Here is an 18,178-nt window from a genome sequence, read left to right on the forward strand (position 1 = left end):
TTAATTTTGCATTTTAGTTGATCTTGAGTTGTAGGTAGTGTTAGGGAGATTTTAGCTGTTTATAGTATTTTTGAAAAAAAAAATTCAAGGACGCGTACGCACGCTGTGCGCGTGCGCGTCCATACGCATTATTCAGGCCCATACTTTTTTCAGAGAGTTGGGCCAATCTCGCGCAATAGCTGGGCCAATTGCACAACTGTGTGTATGCGTGCGCGCACTGTGCGCTTATTCATCGATGTCCTTATTTTGCATACGCGCGCGCCCGCGCACATGCCGCGTGCGCGCCGATTTGCTAAAGTGGTTCCCAGGCCAATGACCCGAGAGTTGTGCCAGCTCTGGGCCAGCACTATACCTTTGGCCCAACCTCACCCACGCGTACGCGCACCTGGCGCGTACACGCCCCTCGGCCAAAATGCACATCTACGTGTAAGCGTGCATGACGCGTCCGTGCCGGTAAAAAAAAAGAGTTTTTTTTCCTCCTCTTCTATTTTCTTTTGTTTATCGCATTCATATACTTCTCTTCTTTACATTTTTATTTTGTTTTTGTAGCCTGTTTTTACTTTATTTTTTTGAGTTTCTTATTTTAATAATGGTGTTGAATTCTTATATGCAATTGTTGAGAATTTCTTGCATTATTTTGGTGCCTCTTGACTTGTTTGATATTGTTGGGTGATGAAACTTTTAAATCAATGCTTAATCTTGTATGACTCTTGTGTCTTTGTGCATTGATATGAGCTCATATTGTCTTTCATGACCCACTCTTTCTTATTTAAACTTGATGCTCCATATGCTCTTCATACTTTGACTTTACTCTTGCATCAAGTATTAGTTGATATGCCCTTTTCCTATATTGCTTTCTCACTTACATGCGTAGCTAACATGTAGTGAGCACCCTACCCTTATTTGGCATTAGCCCCCGCCTATGTTCTCTTTGCTTTGATATCTTTGTTACAGGCTTAATTTTCTTCTTTTTTTTCTCTCTTTAGGTTGGCCACCGAGAAAGGAGGAAAAGGAAAAGCTTCGAGATGGGGCAACGAACAAGTCATCCGCACAACCTTTTGAAGAAGCTCATCAATTGGAGCAACCCATCCACCTTGCTCTTCTTTGTATGCACCGAGGACGGTGCAATCTTCAAGTGTGGGGAGGTCGTCCGACCGATCTCCGTGGGTAACAATTTCTTTTTTTTTCAACACCAAAGTTAGCTAGATGTTGCATTGCATGATAGGTTGTATGTTAGTTAGAATTTTTATATATTTTATCACTTCTTTTTATGCTAGAACTACTTGGTTAGGGTGATGATTTCTTTTCCAAGAAAATTGTTTTAGGGCACCCTACCAATTTGAAAACTTTTTGGTTGAACTTGCTTGAAAGAATTTATTTTGGAACATAGTTTTGAGCTAAGAACACAAGCTTGTGAGATTTGAGCCTAATGGCGTGGTTACATCTTATAACCACTTATTTTCCCTTCTTGTGTGCATTGTTCTCTTTCTATGATTGTGATCTTTGATTTGTTTGATTCTTTATGTCCATTATTTTGTTTATCCATGCATTTATATGATTGAGGCCATCATTTCATTTAGCTCACTTACCCAAATGGCCTTACCTTTTATCTTCCATTGTTAGCCAATTTGAGCCTATACTTAACCCACTTTGTTCATAATTTTAGCACATTACAAGTCTTAAAGTGAAAAACAATAAAAGTCCTTATTTAGATCTTTGATTAGCTTAGGCTAGTGTGTGTGTACCATTCAAGTGTGAGAATCTTGGGACATTGGGGGAATAAAAGGGTAGTTTTGTATTTTCATTGAAATTATTGGAAATTGGGTACATGCTCATGTATTGATAAAATGTATAGACTTTATGCATTGATGTTCTTGTATATAGTTTGAAAGAAAGAAAGAAAAAAATAAAAACGAGAAAAAGGGAAAAAAACATTATGGAAAAGAAAAGAAAAAATAGAAAAAGAAAGAAACAGAGAAAAAGAAAGAAATAAAAGGGGACAAAATGTCCCAAAGCAAAGCTCAATAAGGGTCAATGTGTAAGTGTTGTGAAATAAAAAGGAATACATGAGTATGTGAAAAAGTGAAAAAAAATGGGTAGTTAGGTTAACCTTGAAATTGTATAGGATGTCATAGGTTAGGTGGGAAGTTTAAGCTTATCAAAGATTCAAATTTCAAGCTCACTTGACCAAATATGCATCCTTACCTTGACCCTAGCCCCATTACAACCTAAAGAAAAGACCTCATGATACTTGTATGCATGCATGAAATATATGTTGATTGTTAGAAGAAAAACAAATCTTAAAAATCATGATTAGGAGAGAATTGAGAGAATCGACCCTACACACTTGAGCGACTAGAGTGCAAACACTTCCGGTGAGGGTTCGATGCTCAATTCCTTGATTCCCGGCTTTCATGAGCATTCTTCTTGCAAGTCTACTTGAACTTCATTTTGATATTTAAATTGGTAGGATTCATGAGTCGTCATGGGACCTTAGCCCTACTTGTGCATGTATGTCTTGGAAATTGATTTATTTTTAAACAAGTAGGTAGAATCATTTCGCATTTAGTTGCATTCATATAGATAGATGCATATAGTTTAGGTTGCATTTAGATTAGTTCACATTGAATAAATGTTAATACCCTTTGCTTTCTCTTGGTTTAAGCATGAGGGCATGCTTGGTTTAAGTGTGGGGAGGTTGATAAACCCCATTTGTAGGGTTTATCTTGTGATGAATTTAGAGCATTTTGATAACCTTTCCTCAAATTTATTCATGAAATAGCATGGTTTTATAACTTCTCCTTTAATTGTGCTTAAGAGTGAACACATGCTTTTTAGGACTTAGAATTGCTAAATTTAATTCACCTTGATTCCATTAGATGCCTTGATGTGTTTGTAAAGTGATTTCAGATTTGGGAGGCAAAGATTGGATCAAGGGAATGAAGAAAAAGCATGTATAAATGGAGAACTCATGAAGAAATGAAGGAATCGCAAAAGCTGTCAAGCTGACCTCTTCGCACTTAATCGGCCATAACTTGAGCTACAAAGGTCCAAATGATGTGGTTTTAGTTGCGTTGGAAAGCTAACATCCGGAGCTTCCAAACGATATAAGATTTGCCATAGTTTCTACACGTATGGTGATGCGTATGCACACTGTACACGCACGCGTCGTTGCTGCCATATGATCCACTTAAAGCAATACGTGGCCAGCAAATTCTAAAGCCTTGTGGGCCCAATCCAACTCATTTCTGATGCTATTTAAGCCAAGGATTGAAAGGGAATCAACATACTTTAGATACTTTCACACATTAGTTTAGTTTAGGTTAGTTTTAGAGAGAGAAGCTCTCACTTCTCTCTAGAATTAGAATTAGGATTAGGTTTAGTTCTTAGATCTAGGTTTTGATTCATGCTCTCTACTTCTTCTTCTTCTCAATTCTTTGTTGTTACATTTATGATTCCTCTATTCTTTTGTTGTAATCTCCTTTATGTTGTTTCTATGCTTTATTGTAGATCTACTTTTGTTCCTTCTCTTCTCTTTCAATTCAATTAGAGGTAATTCATAATAATTGTGTTCCTTTTGTGTGATCTAGAATTCACAAATGAAATCTCATTACAAGTATATTTTCTAAACCAACAATAGTCCTTTCATACAAAAATTTATTTGTCACAAGTACAAACCCCTAAAATCTATAAACCGAAGTATTTAAACCTCGGGTCGTTCTCCCTAGGAATTGCAATAAAGTGCCTTGTTATTGGTTATGGAGCTATGTTTGGGGTTTTTGAGATATTAGACATGAAATGTAAATGGCAATGAAAATAAACTAACAACTAAAAGAGGCTCTTGACAAGGTATGAGAACTTGAAGTCCTATCCTAGTTATCCTCCTCAATTGTGACCAAAATTGTCCATTGCTACCACTTAGTTAACCTCTAATCATAGAGGAAAGTCAAGTGGATGAATCAACTTGATTCCACAAGTCCTAGTGATGAGCGGATAATTTATACGCTTTTTGGCATTGTTTTTACATAGTTTTTAGTATGATTTAGTTAGTTTTTAGTATATTTTTATTAGTTTTTAAATAAAATTCACATTTCTGGACTTTACTATGAGTTTGTGTGTTTTTCTGTGATTTCAGATAATTTCTGGCTGAAATTGAGGGACTTGAGCAAAAATCATATTCAGAGGTTAAAGAAGGACTGCAGATGCTGTTGGATTCTGACCTCCCTGCACTCAAAGTGGATTTTCTGGAGGTACAGAAGTCCAAATGGCACGCTCTTAATTGCGTTGGAAAGTAGACAACCAGGGCTTTCCAGAAATATATAATAGTCCATGCTTTTCCCGAGTTTAGATGACGCAAACTGGCGTTCAACGCCAAATCTCTGCCCTATTCTGGAGTTAAACGCCAGAAACAGGTTAAAAATTGGCGTTTAACTCCAAGAAAGACCTCTGCACGTGAAAGCTTCAATGCTCATCCCAAGCACACACCAAGTGGGCCCGGAAGTGATTTTCTACATCAGTTACTCAATTCTGTAACCCTAGTAACTAGTTTAGGATAAATAGAACTCTTTACTATTGTACTAGGGGTCTTTTTTCCCTATTTTTGAATTCATATGCCATTTTGGGAGGGTGGCAATTCGGCCATGCCTAGACCTTGTTCTTATGTATTTTCAACGGTAGAGTTTCTACACACCATAGATTAAGGTGTGGAGCTCTGCTGTTCCTCATGAATTAATGCAAAGTACTACTATTTTTCTATTCAATTCAAGCCTATTTCTTCTCTAAGATATTCATTCGCACTCAAGAACATGATGAATGTGATGATTATGTGACGCTCATCATCATTCTCACTTATGAACGCGTGCCTGACAAATACTTCCGTTCTACATGCAAACAAGCTTGAATGTGTATCTCTTAGCCTTCTGATCATGAGATCAGAGTCTTCGTGGTATAGGCTAGAACTATTGGCGGCCATTCTTGAGGTCCGGAAAGTCTAAACCTTGTCTGTGGTATTCCGAGTAGGATCCGGGAAGGGATGGTTGTGACGAGCTTCAAACTCGCGAGTGCTGGGCGTAGTGACAGACGCAAAAGGATTACTGAATCTTATTCCAGTATGATCGAGAACCGACAGATGAATAGCCGTGCGGTGACAGCGCGTCTTGGACCATTTTCACTGAGAGGATGGGAAGTAGCCATTGACAACGGTGATGCCCTACACAAAGCTTGCCATAGAAAGGAGTGGGAATGATTGGATGAAGACAGCAGGAAAGCAGAGGTTCGGGAGGAACGAAAGCATCTCTATATGCTTATCTGAAATTCTCACCAATAAATTACATAAGTATCTCTATCTTTATTTTACGTGTTATTTATCTTTTAATTATTAAAACTCCATAACCATTTGAATTTGCCTGACTGAGATTTACAAGGTGACCATAGCTTGCTTCAAGCCGACAATCTCCGTGGGATCGACCCTTACTCACGTAAGGTTTATTACTTGGACGACCCAGTGCACTTGCTGGTTAGTTGTGCGAAGTTGTGACAAAGTGTATGAATTACGTTCGGAGCACCAAGTTTTTGGCGCCGTTGTTAAGGATCACAATTTCGTGCACCAAATTTTTGGCGCCGTTGCGGGGGATTGTTCGAGTTTGGACAACTGACGGTTCATCTTGTTGCTCAGATTAGGTAATTTTATTTTAATTTTAAGTTTTTGTTTTTATTCTTTTTATTTTCGAAAATTTTTCAAAAAAAATTTATTCTATGTTCTTCTGAATTTTTAAGAAGGAATTCTAGAGTTTCATGAAACACGTTGAAGCCTAGCTGGCTGTAAAGCCATGTCTAACTCTTTTGGACTGAGGCTTCCACTCATCAGCACAGAAGCAAGTTGAATGAAGTATCAGCTGTTGTATGTCTGATTGGTATCTGCTGAAGCTTGGCTGGCCATTGGCCATGTCTAGTGTTTTGGACCGGAGCTTTCACTGAAAGCTTGGCTGGCTAGTAAGCCATGTCTAATTCCTGAACTGGAGCTTTAGACTAACATTGCAAGATTCCTGGAATTCCTATTAAAAATTTTTGAAATCCTTATTTTGCTTTTTCCAAATAATTTTCGAAAAATACCAAAAATTTAATAAAATCATAAAAGTAAAAAAAATAATTTGATGTTTCTTGTTTAAGTCTTGTGTCAGTTTTTAAGTTTGGTGTCAATTGCATGTTTATCTCTTTCTTGCATTTTTCGAAAATCCATGCATTGCATTTTTCATGATCTTCAAGTTGTTCTTGGTACGTCTTCTTGTTTGATCTTCATATTTTCTTGTTTTGTGTCTTTTCTTGTTTCTCACATGCATTTTTGAATTATTAATGTCTCAACATTAAAAATTTTTAAGTTGGTGTCTTGCATGTTTTTCTTTTCTTAAAAATTTTTCAAAAAAAAAATATTCTTGATGCTCATCTTGACATTCAAAGTGTTCTTGGTGTTCATCTTGACACTTATAGTGTTCTTGCATGCATCCTTTATTTTAATCCAAAAATTTTTATGTTTTGCATCAATTTTATGTTTTTCTCTTTCTTCATTAAAATTCAAAAATAAAAAAAATATCTTTTCCATTTTCTCTCATAATTTTCAAAAAATTGAGTTGACTTTTTCAAAAATTTTTAAAATTCAATTGTTTCTTATGAGTCAAATCAAATTTTCAAATTGGAAATCTTATCCTTTTCAAAATCTTTCTTTCAAAAATAAAATCTTTTTCATTTTTCTTTCATAATTTCGAAAATTTCAAATTGATTTTCAAAAATCTTTTTCTTATCTCTATTTCATATTTTCGAAATTAATGCTAACAATTAATGTGATTGATTCAAAAATATTAAGTTTGTTACTTGCCTAGTAAGAAAGATTCAATCTTTGAATTTCAAAATCATATCTTTTTGTTTCTTGTTAGTCAAGTAATCAACTTTAATTTTCAAAATCAAATCTTTTTAAATTTCTTTTTCAAATATTTTTCAAAATAAATTTCAATCACATCTTTTTCAAAATTAATTTCAAAATCTTTTCTAACTTCTTATCTTTTCAAAATTTGATTTTCAAATCTTTTTCAATTAACCACTTAACTTTTTGTTTGATTCTTATCTTTTTCAAAACTACCTAACTAACTCTCTCTCTCTAATTTTTGAAAATCCCTTCCCTCTTTTTCAAAATTCAATTTTAATTAACTAATTATTATAAATTTTAATTTTAATTTTATTTCTTTTCTTATTTTCGAATTTCAACTTTAATTTTAAATTAAAAACAAAAAAATATTTTTATTTTACTTAATTTTCGAATTCTTCCCTCTCTCATCTCCTTCTAATTATTTATTCATCTACTAACACTGCTCTTCCACCCAAGAATTCGAACCCACTCTTCCCCTCTGTGTTTGGATTCTTATCTTTTCCTTCCTCTATTCTTCTCTTCTTATACTTAAATGAGGAATCTCTATACTGTAACATAGAGGATTCCATATTTTATTTTCTGTTTTCTTCTTTTTCATATGAGCAGGAACAAGGATAAGAACATTCTTGTTGAAGCTGATCCTGAACCTGAAAGGACTCTGAAGAGGAGGCTAAGGGAAGCTAAAGCACAACTCTCTCGAGAAAATCTGACAGAAATTTTCGAAAAAGAAGGAGACATGGCTGAAAATAATAACAATGCAAGGAAGATGCTTGGTGACTTTACTGCACCAAATTCCAATTTACATGGAAGAAGCATCTCAATCAGTGCCATTGGAGCAAACAATTTTGAGCTAAAGCCTCAATTAGTTTCTCTGATGCAACAGAACTGCAAGTTTCATGGACTTCCATAAGAAGATCCTTTTCAATTCTTAACTGAATTCTTGCAGATTTGTGATACTGTTAAGACCAATGGGGTTGACTCCGAGGTCTACAGGCTTATGCTTTTCCCGTTTGCCGTAAGAGACAGAGCTAGAATATGGTTGGACTCTCAACCTAAGAATAGCCTGAACTCTTGGGATAAGTTGGTCACGGCTTTCTTAGCCAAGTTCTTTCCTCCTCAAAAGCTTAGCAAGCTTAGAGCGGATGTTCAAACCTTCAAACAGAAAGAAGGTGAATCCCTCTATGAAGCTTGGGAGAGATAAAAGCAACTGACTAAAAAGTGTCCTTCTGACATGCTTTCAGAATGGACCATCCTGGATATATTCTATGATGGTCTGTCTGAATTATCAAAGATGTCATTGGACCATTTTGCAGGTGGATCCATTCACCTAAAGAAAACTCCTGCAGAAGCTCAAGAACTCATTGACATGGTTGCAAATAACCAGTTCATGTACACTTCTGAAAGGAATCCTGTGAGTAATGGGACGCCTCAGAAGAAGGGAGTTCTTAAAATTAATGCTCTGAATGCCATATTGGCTCAGAATAAAATATTGACTCAGCAAGTCAATATGATTTCTCAGAGTCTGAATGGATTGCAAGCTGCATCCAACAGTACTCAAGAGGCATCTTCTGAAGAAGAAGCTTATGATCCTGAGAACCCTGCAATAGCAGAGGTGAATTACATGGGGAAACCCTATGGAAACACCTATAATCCCTCATGGAGAAATCATCCAAATTTCTCATGGAAGGATCAACAAAAGCCTCAACAAGGCTTTAATAATGATGGAAGAAACAGGTTTAGCAATAGCAAGCCTTTTCCATCATCCACTCAGCAATAGACAGAGAATTCTGAGCAAAATCTATCTAGCTTAGCAAATATAGTCTCTGATCTATCTAAGGCCACTTTAAGTTTCATGAATGAAACAAGGTCCTCCATTAGAAATTTGGAGGCATAAGTGGGCCAGCTGAGTAAAAGAGTCACTGAAACTCCTCCTAGTACTCTCCTAGGCAATACAGAAGAGAACCCAAAAAGAGAGTGCAAGGCCATAACCTTACATGGTGTGGCCGAACCCAGAGAGGAGGAGAAGGACGTAAATCCTAGTGAGGAAGACCTCCTGGGACGTTCAGTGACCAATAAGAAGTTTCCCTTTGAGGAACCAAAGGAATCTGAGGCTCATCTAGAGACCATGGACAACTCAAGAAAACAGGCTTATGGACTAGTAGAGGACGTGCTAGTAAAGGTTGAAGGCCTTTACATCCCTGCTGATTTCATAATCCTAGACACTGGGAAGGATGAGGATTAATCCATCTTCCTTGGAAGACCCTTCCTAGCCACAGCAAGAGCTATGATTGATGTGGACAGAGGAGAGTTGGTCCTCCAACTGAATGAGGATTATCTTGTGTTTAAGACTCAAGGATCTCCTTCTGTAAACATGGAGAGGAAGCATAAAAAGCTTCTCTCACTGCAGAGTCAACCAAAGCCCCCACAGTCAAACTCTAAGTTTGGTGTTGAACCCCCACAGTCAAACTCTAAGTTTGGTGTTGGGAGGTCCCAACCTTGCTCTGATTATCTGTGAGGCTCTATGAGAGCTCACTGTCAAGCTATTGACATTAAAGAAGCGCTTGTTGGGAGGCAACTCAATGTTATTTAATTATATCTATTTTATTTTTATTTTATATTTTTTTTAGGTTGATGATCATGTGGAGTCACAAAAACTACTGAAAAATCAAAAACAAAATGAAAAACAGCTTTAAAAACAGCTCACCCTGGAGGAAGAACTTACTGGCGTTTAACGCCAGAAAGAAGCATCAAGCTGGCGTTAGACGCCAGAAACAAGCACCAGACTGGCATTTAACGCCAGAACAGAGCATGGAAGTGGCGTTAAATGCCAGAAACAGGCAACATTTGGGCATTTAACGCCAAAAACAGGCAGCAAGCTGGCGTTTAACGCCAGACATGTATGTTAAGGGCGTTTTACACACCTAATTGGAGCATGGATGTTAAGTCCTTGACCCCACAGGATCCCTACCTACCTTCTTCTCTCCTTTTCACATCTTCTTCATATCACTCTTCCCCATCACCTCTTCACCACTCACATCCATCATCTCTTCCCCAAAAACCCCCACCTACCTCCAAAATTCAAACTCTTTTCCCTCCCAAACCCAACCCTAATGGCCGAACCCTAAACCTTCCCCCACTCCTATATAAACCGCTCACTCCTTCTTCATTTTCACACAACACAACCCTCTCTTCTCACCCACACATGGCCGAACCACTCACCTCCCTCCATCTCCTCCATTTTCTTCTTCTTCTACTACCTTCTTCCTTCTTTTGCTCGAGGACGAGCAAACCTTTTAAGTTTGGTGTGGTAAAAGCATTGCTTTTTTGTTTTTCCATAACCATTAATGGCACCTAAGGCCAGAGAAACCTCAAGAAAGAGGAAAGGGAAGGCAATTGCTTCCACCTCTGAGTCATGGGAGATGGAGAGATTCATCTCAAAGGTCCATCAAGACCACTTCTATGAAGTTGTGGCCAGGAGACATCCTCATTGAAGAAGACAAGCCCATCACTAAGAAGAGGATAGAGCAAACAAGAGATCATGGACCTCAACAAGAGCATGAGGAAATTCCTTACCATGAAATCCCTGAGATGCCTCAGGGGATGCACTTTCCTCCACAAAACTATTGGGAGCAAATCAACACCTCCCTAGGAGAATTAAGCTCCAACATGGGACAACTAAGGATGGAGCACCAAGAGCAATCCATCATCCTCCATGAGATTAGAGAAGATCAAAGAGCTATAAGGGAGGAGCAACAAAGACAAGAAAGAGACATAGAGGATCTCAAGAGTACCATTGGTTCTTCAAGAAGAGGAAGACGTCACCCTCACTAAGGTGGACACATTCCTTAATCTCCTTGTTCTTATTTTCTGTTTTTCGTTTACTATGCTCTATGTTTATGTTTGTGTCTTATTATATGATCATTAGTATTTAAGTGTCTATGCCTTAAAGTTATGAATGTCCTATAAATACATCACCTCTCTTAAATTAAAAATATTTTAATTACAAAAAAACAAGAAGTACATGGTTTCGAATTCATCCTTGAAACTAGTTTAATTATTTTGATGTGGTGACAATACTTTTTGTTTTCTGAATGAATGCTTGAACAGAGCATATGTCTTTTGATATTGTGGTTTATGAATGTTAAATATGTTGGCTCTTGTAAGAATGATGAAAAAGGAGAAATGTTATTTGATGATCTGAAAAATCATAAAAATGATTCTTGAAGCAAGAAAAAGCAGTGAAGAACAAAGCTTGTAGAAAAGAAAAGAAAAATGGCAAAAAAAAAAGTTCAAAGGATAAAGTGAGTGCCAAAACTATTCAAGAGGCAAAAAGCTACTAGTCCCGCTCATCTGATTGGAGCTAAGTTTCATTGATATTTTTGAATTTTATAGTATATTCTCTTCTTTTTATCCTATTTGATTTTCAGTTGCATGGGGACATGCAACAATTTAAGTTTGGTGTTGTGATGAGCGGATAATTTATACGCTTTTTGGCATTGTTTTTACATAGTTTTTAGTATGATTTAGTTAGTTTTTGGTATATTTTTATTAGTTTTTAAATAAAATTCATATTTCTGGACTTTACTATGAGTTTTTGTGTTTTTCTGTAATTTCAGGTAATTTCTGGCTGAAATTGAGGGACTTGAACAAAAATCAGATTCAGAGGTTGAAGAAGGACTGCAGATGCTGTTGGATTCTGACCTCCCTGCACTCAAAGTGGATTTTCTGGAGCTACATAAGTCCAAATGGCGCGCTCTCAATTGCGTTAGAAGGTAGACATCTAGGGCTTTCCAGCAATATATAATAGTCCATGCTTTTCCCGAGTTTAGATGATGCAAACTGGCGTTCAACGCCAGCTCTCTGCCCTATTCTGGAGTTAAACGCCAGAAACAGGTTGCAAAGCAGAGTTAAACGCCAGAAACAGGTTACAAACTAGTGTTTAACTCCAAGAAAGACTTCTGCACGTGAAAGCTTCAATGCTCATCCCAAGCACACACCAAGTGGGCCCGGAAGTGATTTTCTGCATCAGTTACTCAATTTTGTAACCCTAGTATCTAGTTTAGGATAAATAGAACTCTTTACTATTGTACTAGGGGTCTTTTTTCCCTATTTTTGAATTCATATGCCATTTTGGGAGGCTGGCCATTCGGCCATGCCTAGACCTTGTTCTTATGTATTTTCAACGGTAGAGTTTCTACACACCATAGATTAAGGTGTGGAGCTCTGCTGTTCCTCATGAATTAATGCAAAGTATTACTTTTTTTCTATTCAATTCAAGCCTATTTCTTCTCTAAGATATTCATTCGCACTCAAGAACATGATGAATGTGATGATTATGTGACGCTCATCATCATTCTCACTTATGAACACGTGCCTGACAAACACTTCCGTTCTACATGCAAACAAGCTTGAATGTGTATCTCTTAGCCTTCTGATCGTGAGATCAAAGTCTTCGCGGTATAGGCTAGAACTATTGGCGGCCATTCTTGAGGTCCAGAAAGTCTAAACCTTGTCTGTTGTATTCCGAGTAGGATCCGGGAAGGGATGGCTGTGATGAGCTTCAAACTCGCGAGTGCTGGGCGTAGTGACAGACGCAAAAGGATTACTGAATCCTATTCCAGTATGATCGAGAACGGACAGATGAATAGTCGTGCGGTGACAGCGCATCTTGGACCATTTTCACTGAGAGGATGGGAAGTAGCCATTGACAACGGTGATGCCCTACACAAAGCTTGCCATAGAAAGGAGTGGGAATGATTGGATGAAGACAGCAGGAAAGCAGAGGTTCGGGAGGAACGAAAGCATCTCTATATGCTTATCTGAAATTCTCACCAATGAATTACATAAGTATCTCTATCTTTATTTTACGTGTTATTTATCTTTTAATTATTAAAACTCCATAACCATTTGAATCTGCCTGACTAAGATTTACAAGGTGACCATAGCTTGCTTCAAGCTGACAATCTCTGTGGGATCGACCCTTACTCATGTAAGGTTTATTACTTGGATGACCCAGTGCACTTGCTGGTTAGTTGTGCGATGTTGTGACAAAGTGTGTGAATTACGTTCCGAGCACCAAGTTTTTGGCGCCGTTGTTAAGGATCAGAATTTCATGCACCACCTAGCCAACTCCCAAGGGAAAGACTAGCGTTAGTGGTATCCAAATCAATTAGCAACTTCTAATTATCAATCAACAAAGGAATTAGATAACTCAAGCGTCACTAATTACTCTACCAAATCCAAGAGGAACAAAATCTACACTAAAATCCAACCAAGCATTTCATCAAACACTTGGAAGACACTAAAGAAAAGCATAGTAAATGGATAACAACAATAAAATCTAACAACAATTATTGTAAGAAATCAATAACAACAATCAAAAGGAACAAAATTATTATGAATTACCTCTAATTGAATTGAAAGAGAAGAGAAGGAACAAAAGTAGATCTACAATAAAGCATAGAAACAACATAAAGGAGATTACAACAAAAGAATAGAGTAATCATAAATGGATGGTAGATTTGACTGATTAGTGCTTATTGCAATGCTTGTATTTTGGTTAGTTTAGTAAGACAAATTTTTATATAAGAGTTATTACTTTTGATTTTCAACACTAAAAAATTTTATATTATATTTAATACTTTGTTTATGAGTTATATAATATTTTGTTTATAGATTGTGATTTTTTGTTATTGTAAAATTTTAATAAAAAAAAATGTTTAACACGACAAAAACGACAGTAAAAATTGTCTTTTTAAATGATAAAAAATGTCACTTTTACCTGGTAAAAATGGCGGTTTCAAACGCCATTTTAATCAATAAAAACTCTACTGTCGGAGTAAAAATGGGAGTTCAAAAATGTTATTTTAACCAACCAAAAATGTCGTTTTAACCTGGTAAAAACAACGGTTTTAAATACCATTTTAACTAACCAAAACGCCACTCTGTCAGGGTAAAAAATGGTGATTCAAAATTGCCGTTTTCCATTTTAACCAACCAAAAATGTCATTTTTACCTTAGAAATAATGGTGGCGGTTTTAATCACCGTTTTAAGTAATCAAAATATTAACTTAGACAATAATAAACTCAAAAAATTAACAATCATCCAAAATACCATCAACTCAAAACAAATCCTAAATTACACCCTACTTAACCTAATATTATTTAATTTCTAATTACACTAAATTAATATAACAAATCCTAATCACACACTTCATTAAAAGTTTTAGTCAATAATTTAATAAAATACCTAACAAAATCTTAAACAGAAAATCTAAAAAATACAAAAACTATAAGAAAATTACCTCTGATGGTAGATGCAGAATGGTGGAAGCATGGTGGTGACTGGAGGCAGCAATGAAACCTACAGTGGTGGAGTTAGGATTTAGTAATATAACAAATAACCAAAAGAAAAAATGAAAAACAACCTTACCTTGGCGCGATAGACCTCAGCCACGGTGATGACGACAACTTTCGATCAATGGCAAGGGACACCAACAGCGGTGGCACAACGGAGGCTTCCATGGAGATTCCAACAGCAGTGATGACGACGATCTACGATGACAATGTTGCTTACTGGTGGTGGCAACAACTCTAGGTGGTGGTGGCGCACCCTTTTTCATTGGACCAGGAGAGAGAGAGAGAGAGAGAGAGAGAGAGAGAGAGAGAGAGAGAGAGAGAAGAGTTTCGCGTTTAAATTTTATCCCAAATTTACCGTTGGATTTATCGACAGAAAAATCTGACGGTAAAGTGTTCGTGATTGCCTAAATGATGTGTTTCGCTAAATCTTGTTCATGGTAAATTTGGCGCTAAATTTAGTGACGGAAAATTTGACGGTAACTTATTCGAGGGACGAACTTTTTATTCTATCCGTCAGAAAATCTGCCACTAAATCCGATACTAACGTCCATCTTTAAATTCGACGGTACTCAACATTTTTTTTATAGCGAGAAAGAAAAAAGAAGGGTGAGGATTTCAGTGGGTTTTTTTTATTATGAAAGAAAAAATTTTGGAATAATAGTTGATTGTAATTAGCTGATACTGTAATTGGTTATTACTTTTTTTTTCCAAAGTCAAGTAGTATTCATTTCATAATCCAAGGAATACAAGAGGTCCATGTAGGACAAAAAAAGAGAACGGAAAACTCCCAATCAACTCCCGTGCTGAGTTATATCGCAACATAATAAAAGAAAGAATAAAAAGGGTATAATAAAAGGACAGAAGATCTAAAAGGGGCTTTAATCCCTAACGTTTCACTAAAAGAGAATTTGGGGAATAGTCACCACTTCCATCAACATTCTTCGAGAAATTTGGTCTGTCTCTTCCGGTGAAATTTCTTCATGTTCAAAGACCAAGGAGTTTCGAGCTCTCCAAATATTCTAGCACATAATTCCAATCAGGAGCAAGTTTTATTGGTTACCTCCACTCCATGATAGGTAAGCTTTCTTTCTCCTCCGGCACCGATAGAGTTTCTCTTCCTCTTCTCCTATCGTCACATCTGTAAATGGGCTTCTGAGCCATACTTCTTTTGCCTTATTGCAGGTGAATAAGCAGTGCATAGTCGATTCCTCTCCTATTTGACACCGGAGGCAAATCGCAGAAATTGATGAAATTCATCGCTGGAGATTCAACAGGACAAGAAGTCTTCCATGGAGGGCACGCCAGAGGAAGAATTTGATCTTCGGGGGTAATCTCATTTTCCACAAATCTTTCTAAATATCACTACATTGAGTTATAGGTAGACAGAACTCAATTGGTGGGTGGTGAAAATGGTAAGCCACTTGATATGCTGATGCTACTTCATAATTACCAGACTTGTGAAAAGCCCAGGATATTCGGTTCTCTCGGTCTTCAATATCAACTGAAAGAATATTTTGAGCAATTTTTAGAGAAAACAAACACTGTATTAATTGATTATTCCATTCCTTGTTTTCAGTTAGGAGTTCTTTTATCCAAGTCACATTTTGCCTTGTTGTTGCAGACTGCATAGGAGCACAATGAGAATAAGGAGATGGCAGCTATATATCTACATAAACACGGATACTTCCCCCTGACCCTACCTTCCAGAACAAGCCTTTCTCAAAAACTTTACGACCCTCTAGGACGCTTCTCTAACCCTTAATTGGTTATTACTTAACTAGCATAATTGTTTTGAGATTTATCTTTTATTTTCAACGCTTTTAAAAATGTTTTTCTCAAATATAAACTTAAGTCCTTTATAAAATCAAGATATGTATTTTGATGCTCGTAAATCCAAAAACTTGATGAATTTTTTAAACTTATTTCAAATTAAAAAAAATTCCAAGCTCAATTCATCTCATTCTTGTTCGTTTTCTAGCCATTTCAATTAGGATATTCACTTTACGAAAAGCCAAAAGGGATTATTAGTGGTGTAAATGGGTTATAATCTCATCATCAAAGATGGCACTACTTTCCTTAGTTGAGTTGACATTGTCGTGGCTTCCACTACTTTATACCATTCTAGGGAATGAAATGAGATGTATCATGATAATGATAACTATATATAACAATAACTTTTTGTTGTTAGGTATTTACCTTCTGTCTTTGCATTTTTATTCTATTTTATGACAAAAATTATGGTAGGGATCATATTCATTTGTATATCCATGATAGGAAAGTTTGTGAATAATTCGTTTTCCAGTTAAGAACGATTAACACACTCAAAGGAAGGACACTTTATAAAATTATGAACTAAAATAATTATGCTAATTGATTATAATCAAACCTTACATTATATTAATTTGCATGTCATGAGAGCAAACATATATACCCCTTTTAGAAAAGAATACCTTTTACACACAAAAAATAAAAAAAAAGTTAACCCAATGACCTAAACCAACTAAACCCACGACAATACAATTTAGATTAGTTCCATTCGATTCATATTTATAAGAGTAAGTATTTTTTTTTTATTTCTGACCATTTATCCAAAAAACAAAGTATTTTTTTACAATTTAAAAATTTTTAATCGATCTCCAACCATTCAAATAATTAGTCTAACTGACCCTGATACATCAGTAGGTCACTGTTTAATTTAGATGATCAATGACCGATTAAAAATATTTGAATTATAGAGGTATATTTTGTCCTTCTCAAACAAATGGTTAGAGATAAAAAAAATATATATTATTTATAATTAAGAAAAAAATGAAATAAAATAAAATAAACCAATCATCAAATTTAATCGATTGATTTTGATTTATTTATGTTCAGTTGCAATTCAAATCAATTCAATGACACCCCCTAATATTACAATCTGATCAGGTAGCTCTAGCTAACTACTGTTGCAGGGTTCTTCGTTCTCTTCGATTATAGTCCATTTGTTAACACGATTTCGAGCTATCTCTACCTGCAAATCCGAATTATATATATAGGAAACTCATCTTAATATATAGGTAAGCATCCAAAACAAATTTCACAATAATCTTGGACCTAACAAATTTAAAACGTTAACTTAATTACGTACTTGCTTGTCCCAATCTGTTTTCATTGTGATTGTAATAAGCATTATCGTTTGAACAAATGTTCCAAACAGCATTCCGATCCAAATACCCTGCAAAACAGCCAGATTTATTTGTATATATATGATATGATGCATAAATAACTTGTATACTTATTTAATATTAAATATTTTTTAAAAACTTATGTGTTCAATAACATTTTCTATTTTTCTTCATCTGAAAGACTCAAATTCCTTGCCATTTAAAAACCCTAATATGTTTCAAAATTCAAAGTCAACGTATCTAACAACAAGCATATTTATATTTAGATACATTAATTTTTTAGGCTTTTTTTTTTTACTTCATGTTTTTGATAATTTAAAATGGAGGTAGTAAATGGTAATAATTATACTCATTGTATAGAAATGAACACCTCCCTTAAATTAATTATTGCAAAATATAATAGATCATTTTTCTTTACCTTGATTTTCAAATGGAGAAAATTACCAAGTACCACTCCAACAGGAATACCAATTAGGTAATAGCAACCTATGTTTACGTATGCTACAACACTCTGCCACCCAGCTCCAACAGAAACTCCTGTTTCGAAATTTTTAATATTCAGTCTCTCAAGCATGAAAAAAGAAAAGCCATTTGAATAATTTTTATTTTAGAGTGAGTTTATAAGTTGGGATTTCAGAGAAGAAAGGGGGAAGAGAACAAGTTAATGCGTACAGTCAAATTTATTTTAGGTTTAATTATTCGGTTGATTTTTATAATTTTTAAAATTTTTTAATTA

At 35.7% G+C, this 18,178-nt stretch overlaps 1 protein-coding gene and 1 long non-coding RNA gene across 3 annotated transcripts in view; one reads left to right on the forward strand and one right to left on the reverse strand.

The window, feature by feature from the left end:
* The window catches only part of LOC110263440, an 8,168-nt gene continuing 3,727 nt past the window's right edge, over positions 13,738 to 18,178 (forward strand). The window contains exons 1-2 of the long non-coding RNA XR_002349096.1: positions 13,738 to 13,751; positions 15,326 to 15,333. This is a non-coding gene — a long non-coding RNA (uncharacterized LOC110263440). The remainder of the gene's footprint in view (positions 13,752 to 15,325; positions 15,334 to 18,178) is intronic.
* The window catches only part of LOC107648343 (protein DETOXIFICATION 21-like), a 10,981-nt gene continuing 9,921 nt past the window's right edge, over positions 17,119 to 18,178 (reverse strand). Inside the window, exons 7-9 of one of the 2 annotated variants that reach the window (XM_016352238.2) lie at positions 17,861 to 17,979; positions 17,406 to 17,492; positions 17,119 to 17,288 (exon numbers count right to left, since the gene is read on the reverse strand). In XM_016352238.2, coding sequence (XP_016207724.1) covers positions 17,214 to 17,288; positions 17,406 to 17,492; positions 17,861 to 17,979 — 281 coding nt within the window. In that variant the 3' untranslated portion in view covers positions 17,119 to 17,213. The remainder of the gene's footprint in view (positions 17,289 to 17,405; positions 17,493 to 17,860; positions 17,980 to 18,178) is intronic. The other variant, XM_021104683.1, reaches the window with a different exon arrangement.

Source organism: Arachis ipaensis, chromosome B06 (genome assembly GCF_000816755.2).
Source record: "Arachis ipaensis cultivar K30076 chromosome B06, Araip1.1, whole genome shotgun sequence".
Lineage (NCBI taxonomy): Eukaryota > Viridiplantae > Streptophyta > Magnoliopsida > Fabales > Fabaceae > Arachis > Arachis ipaensis.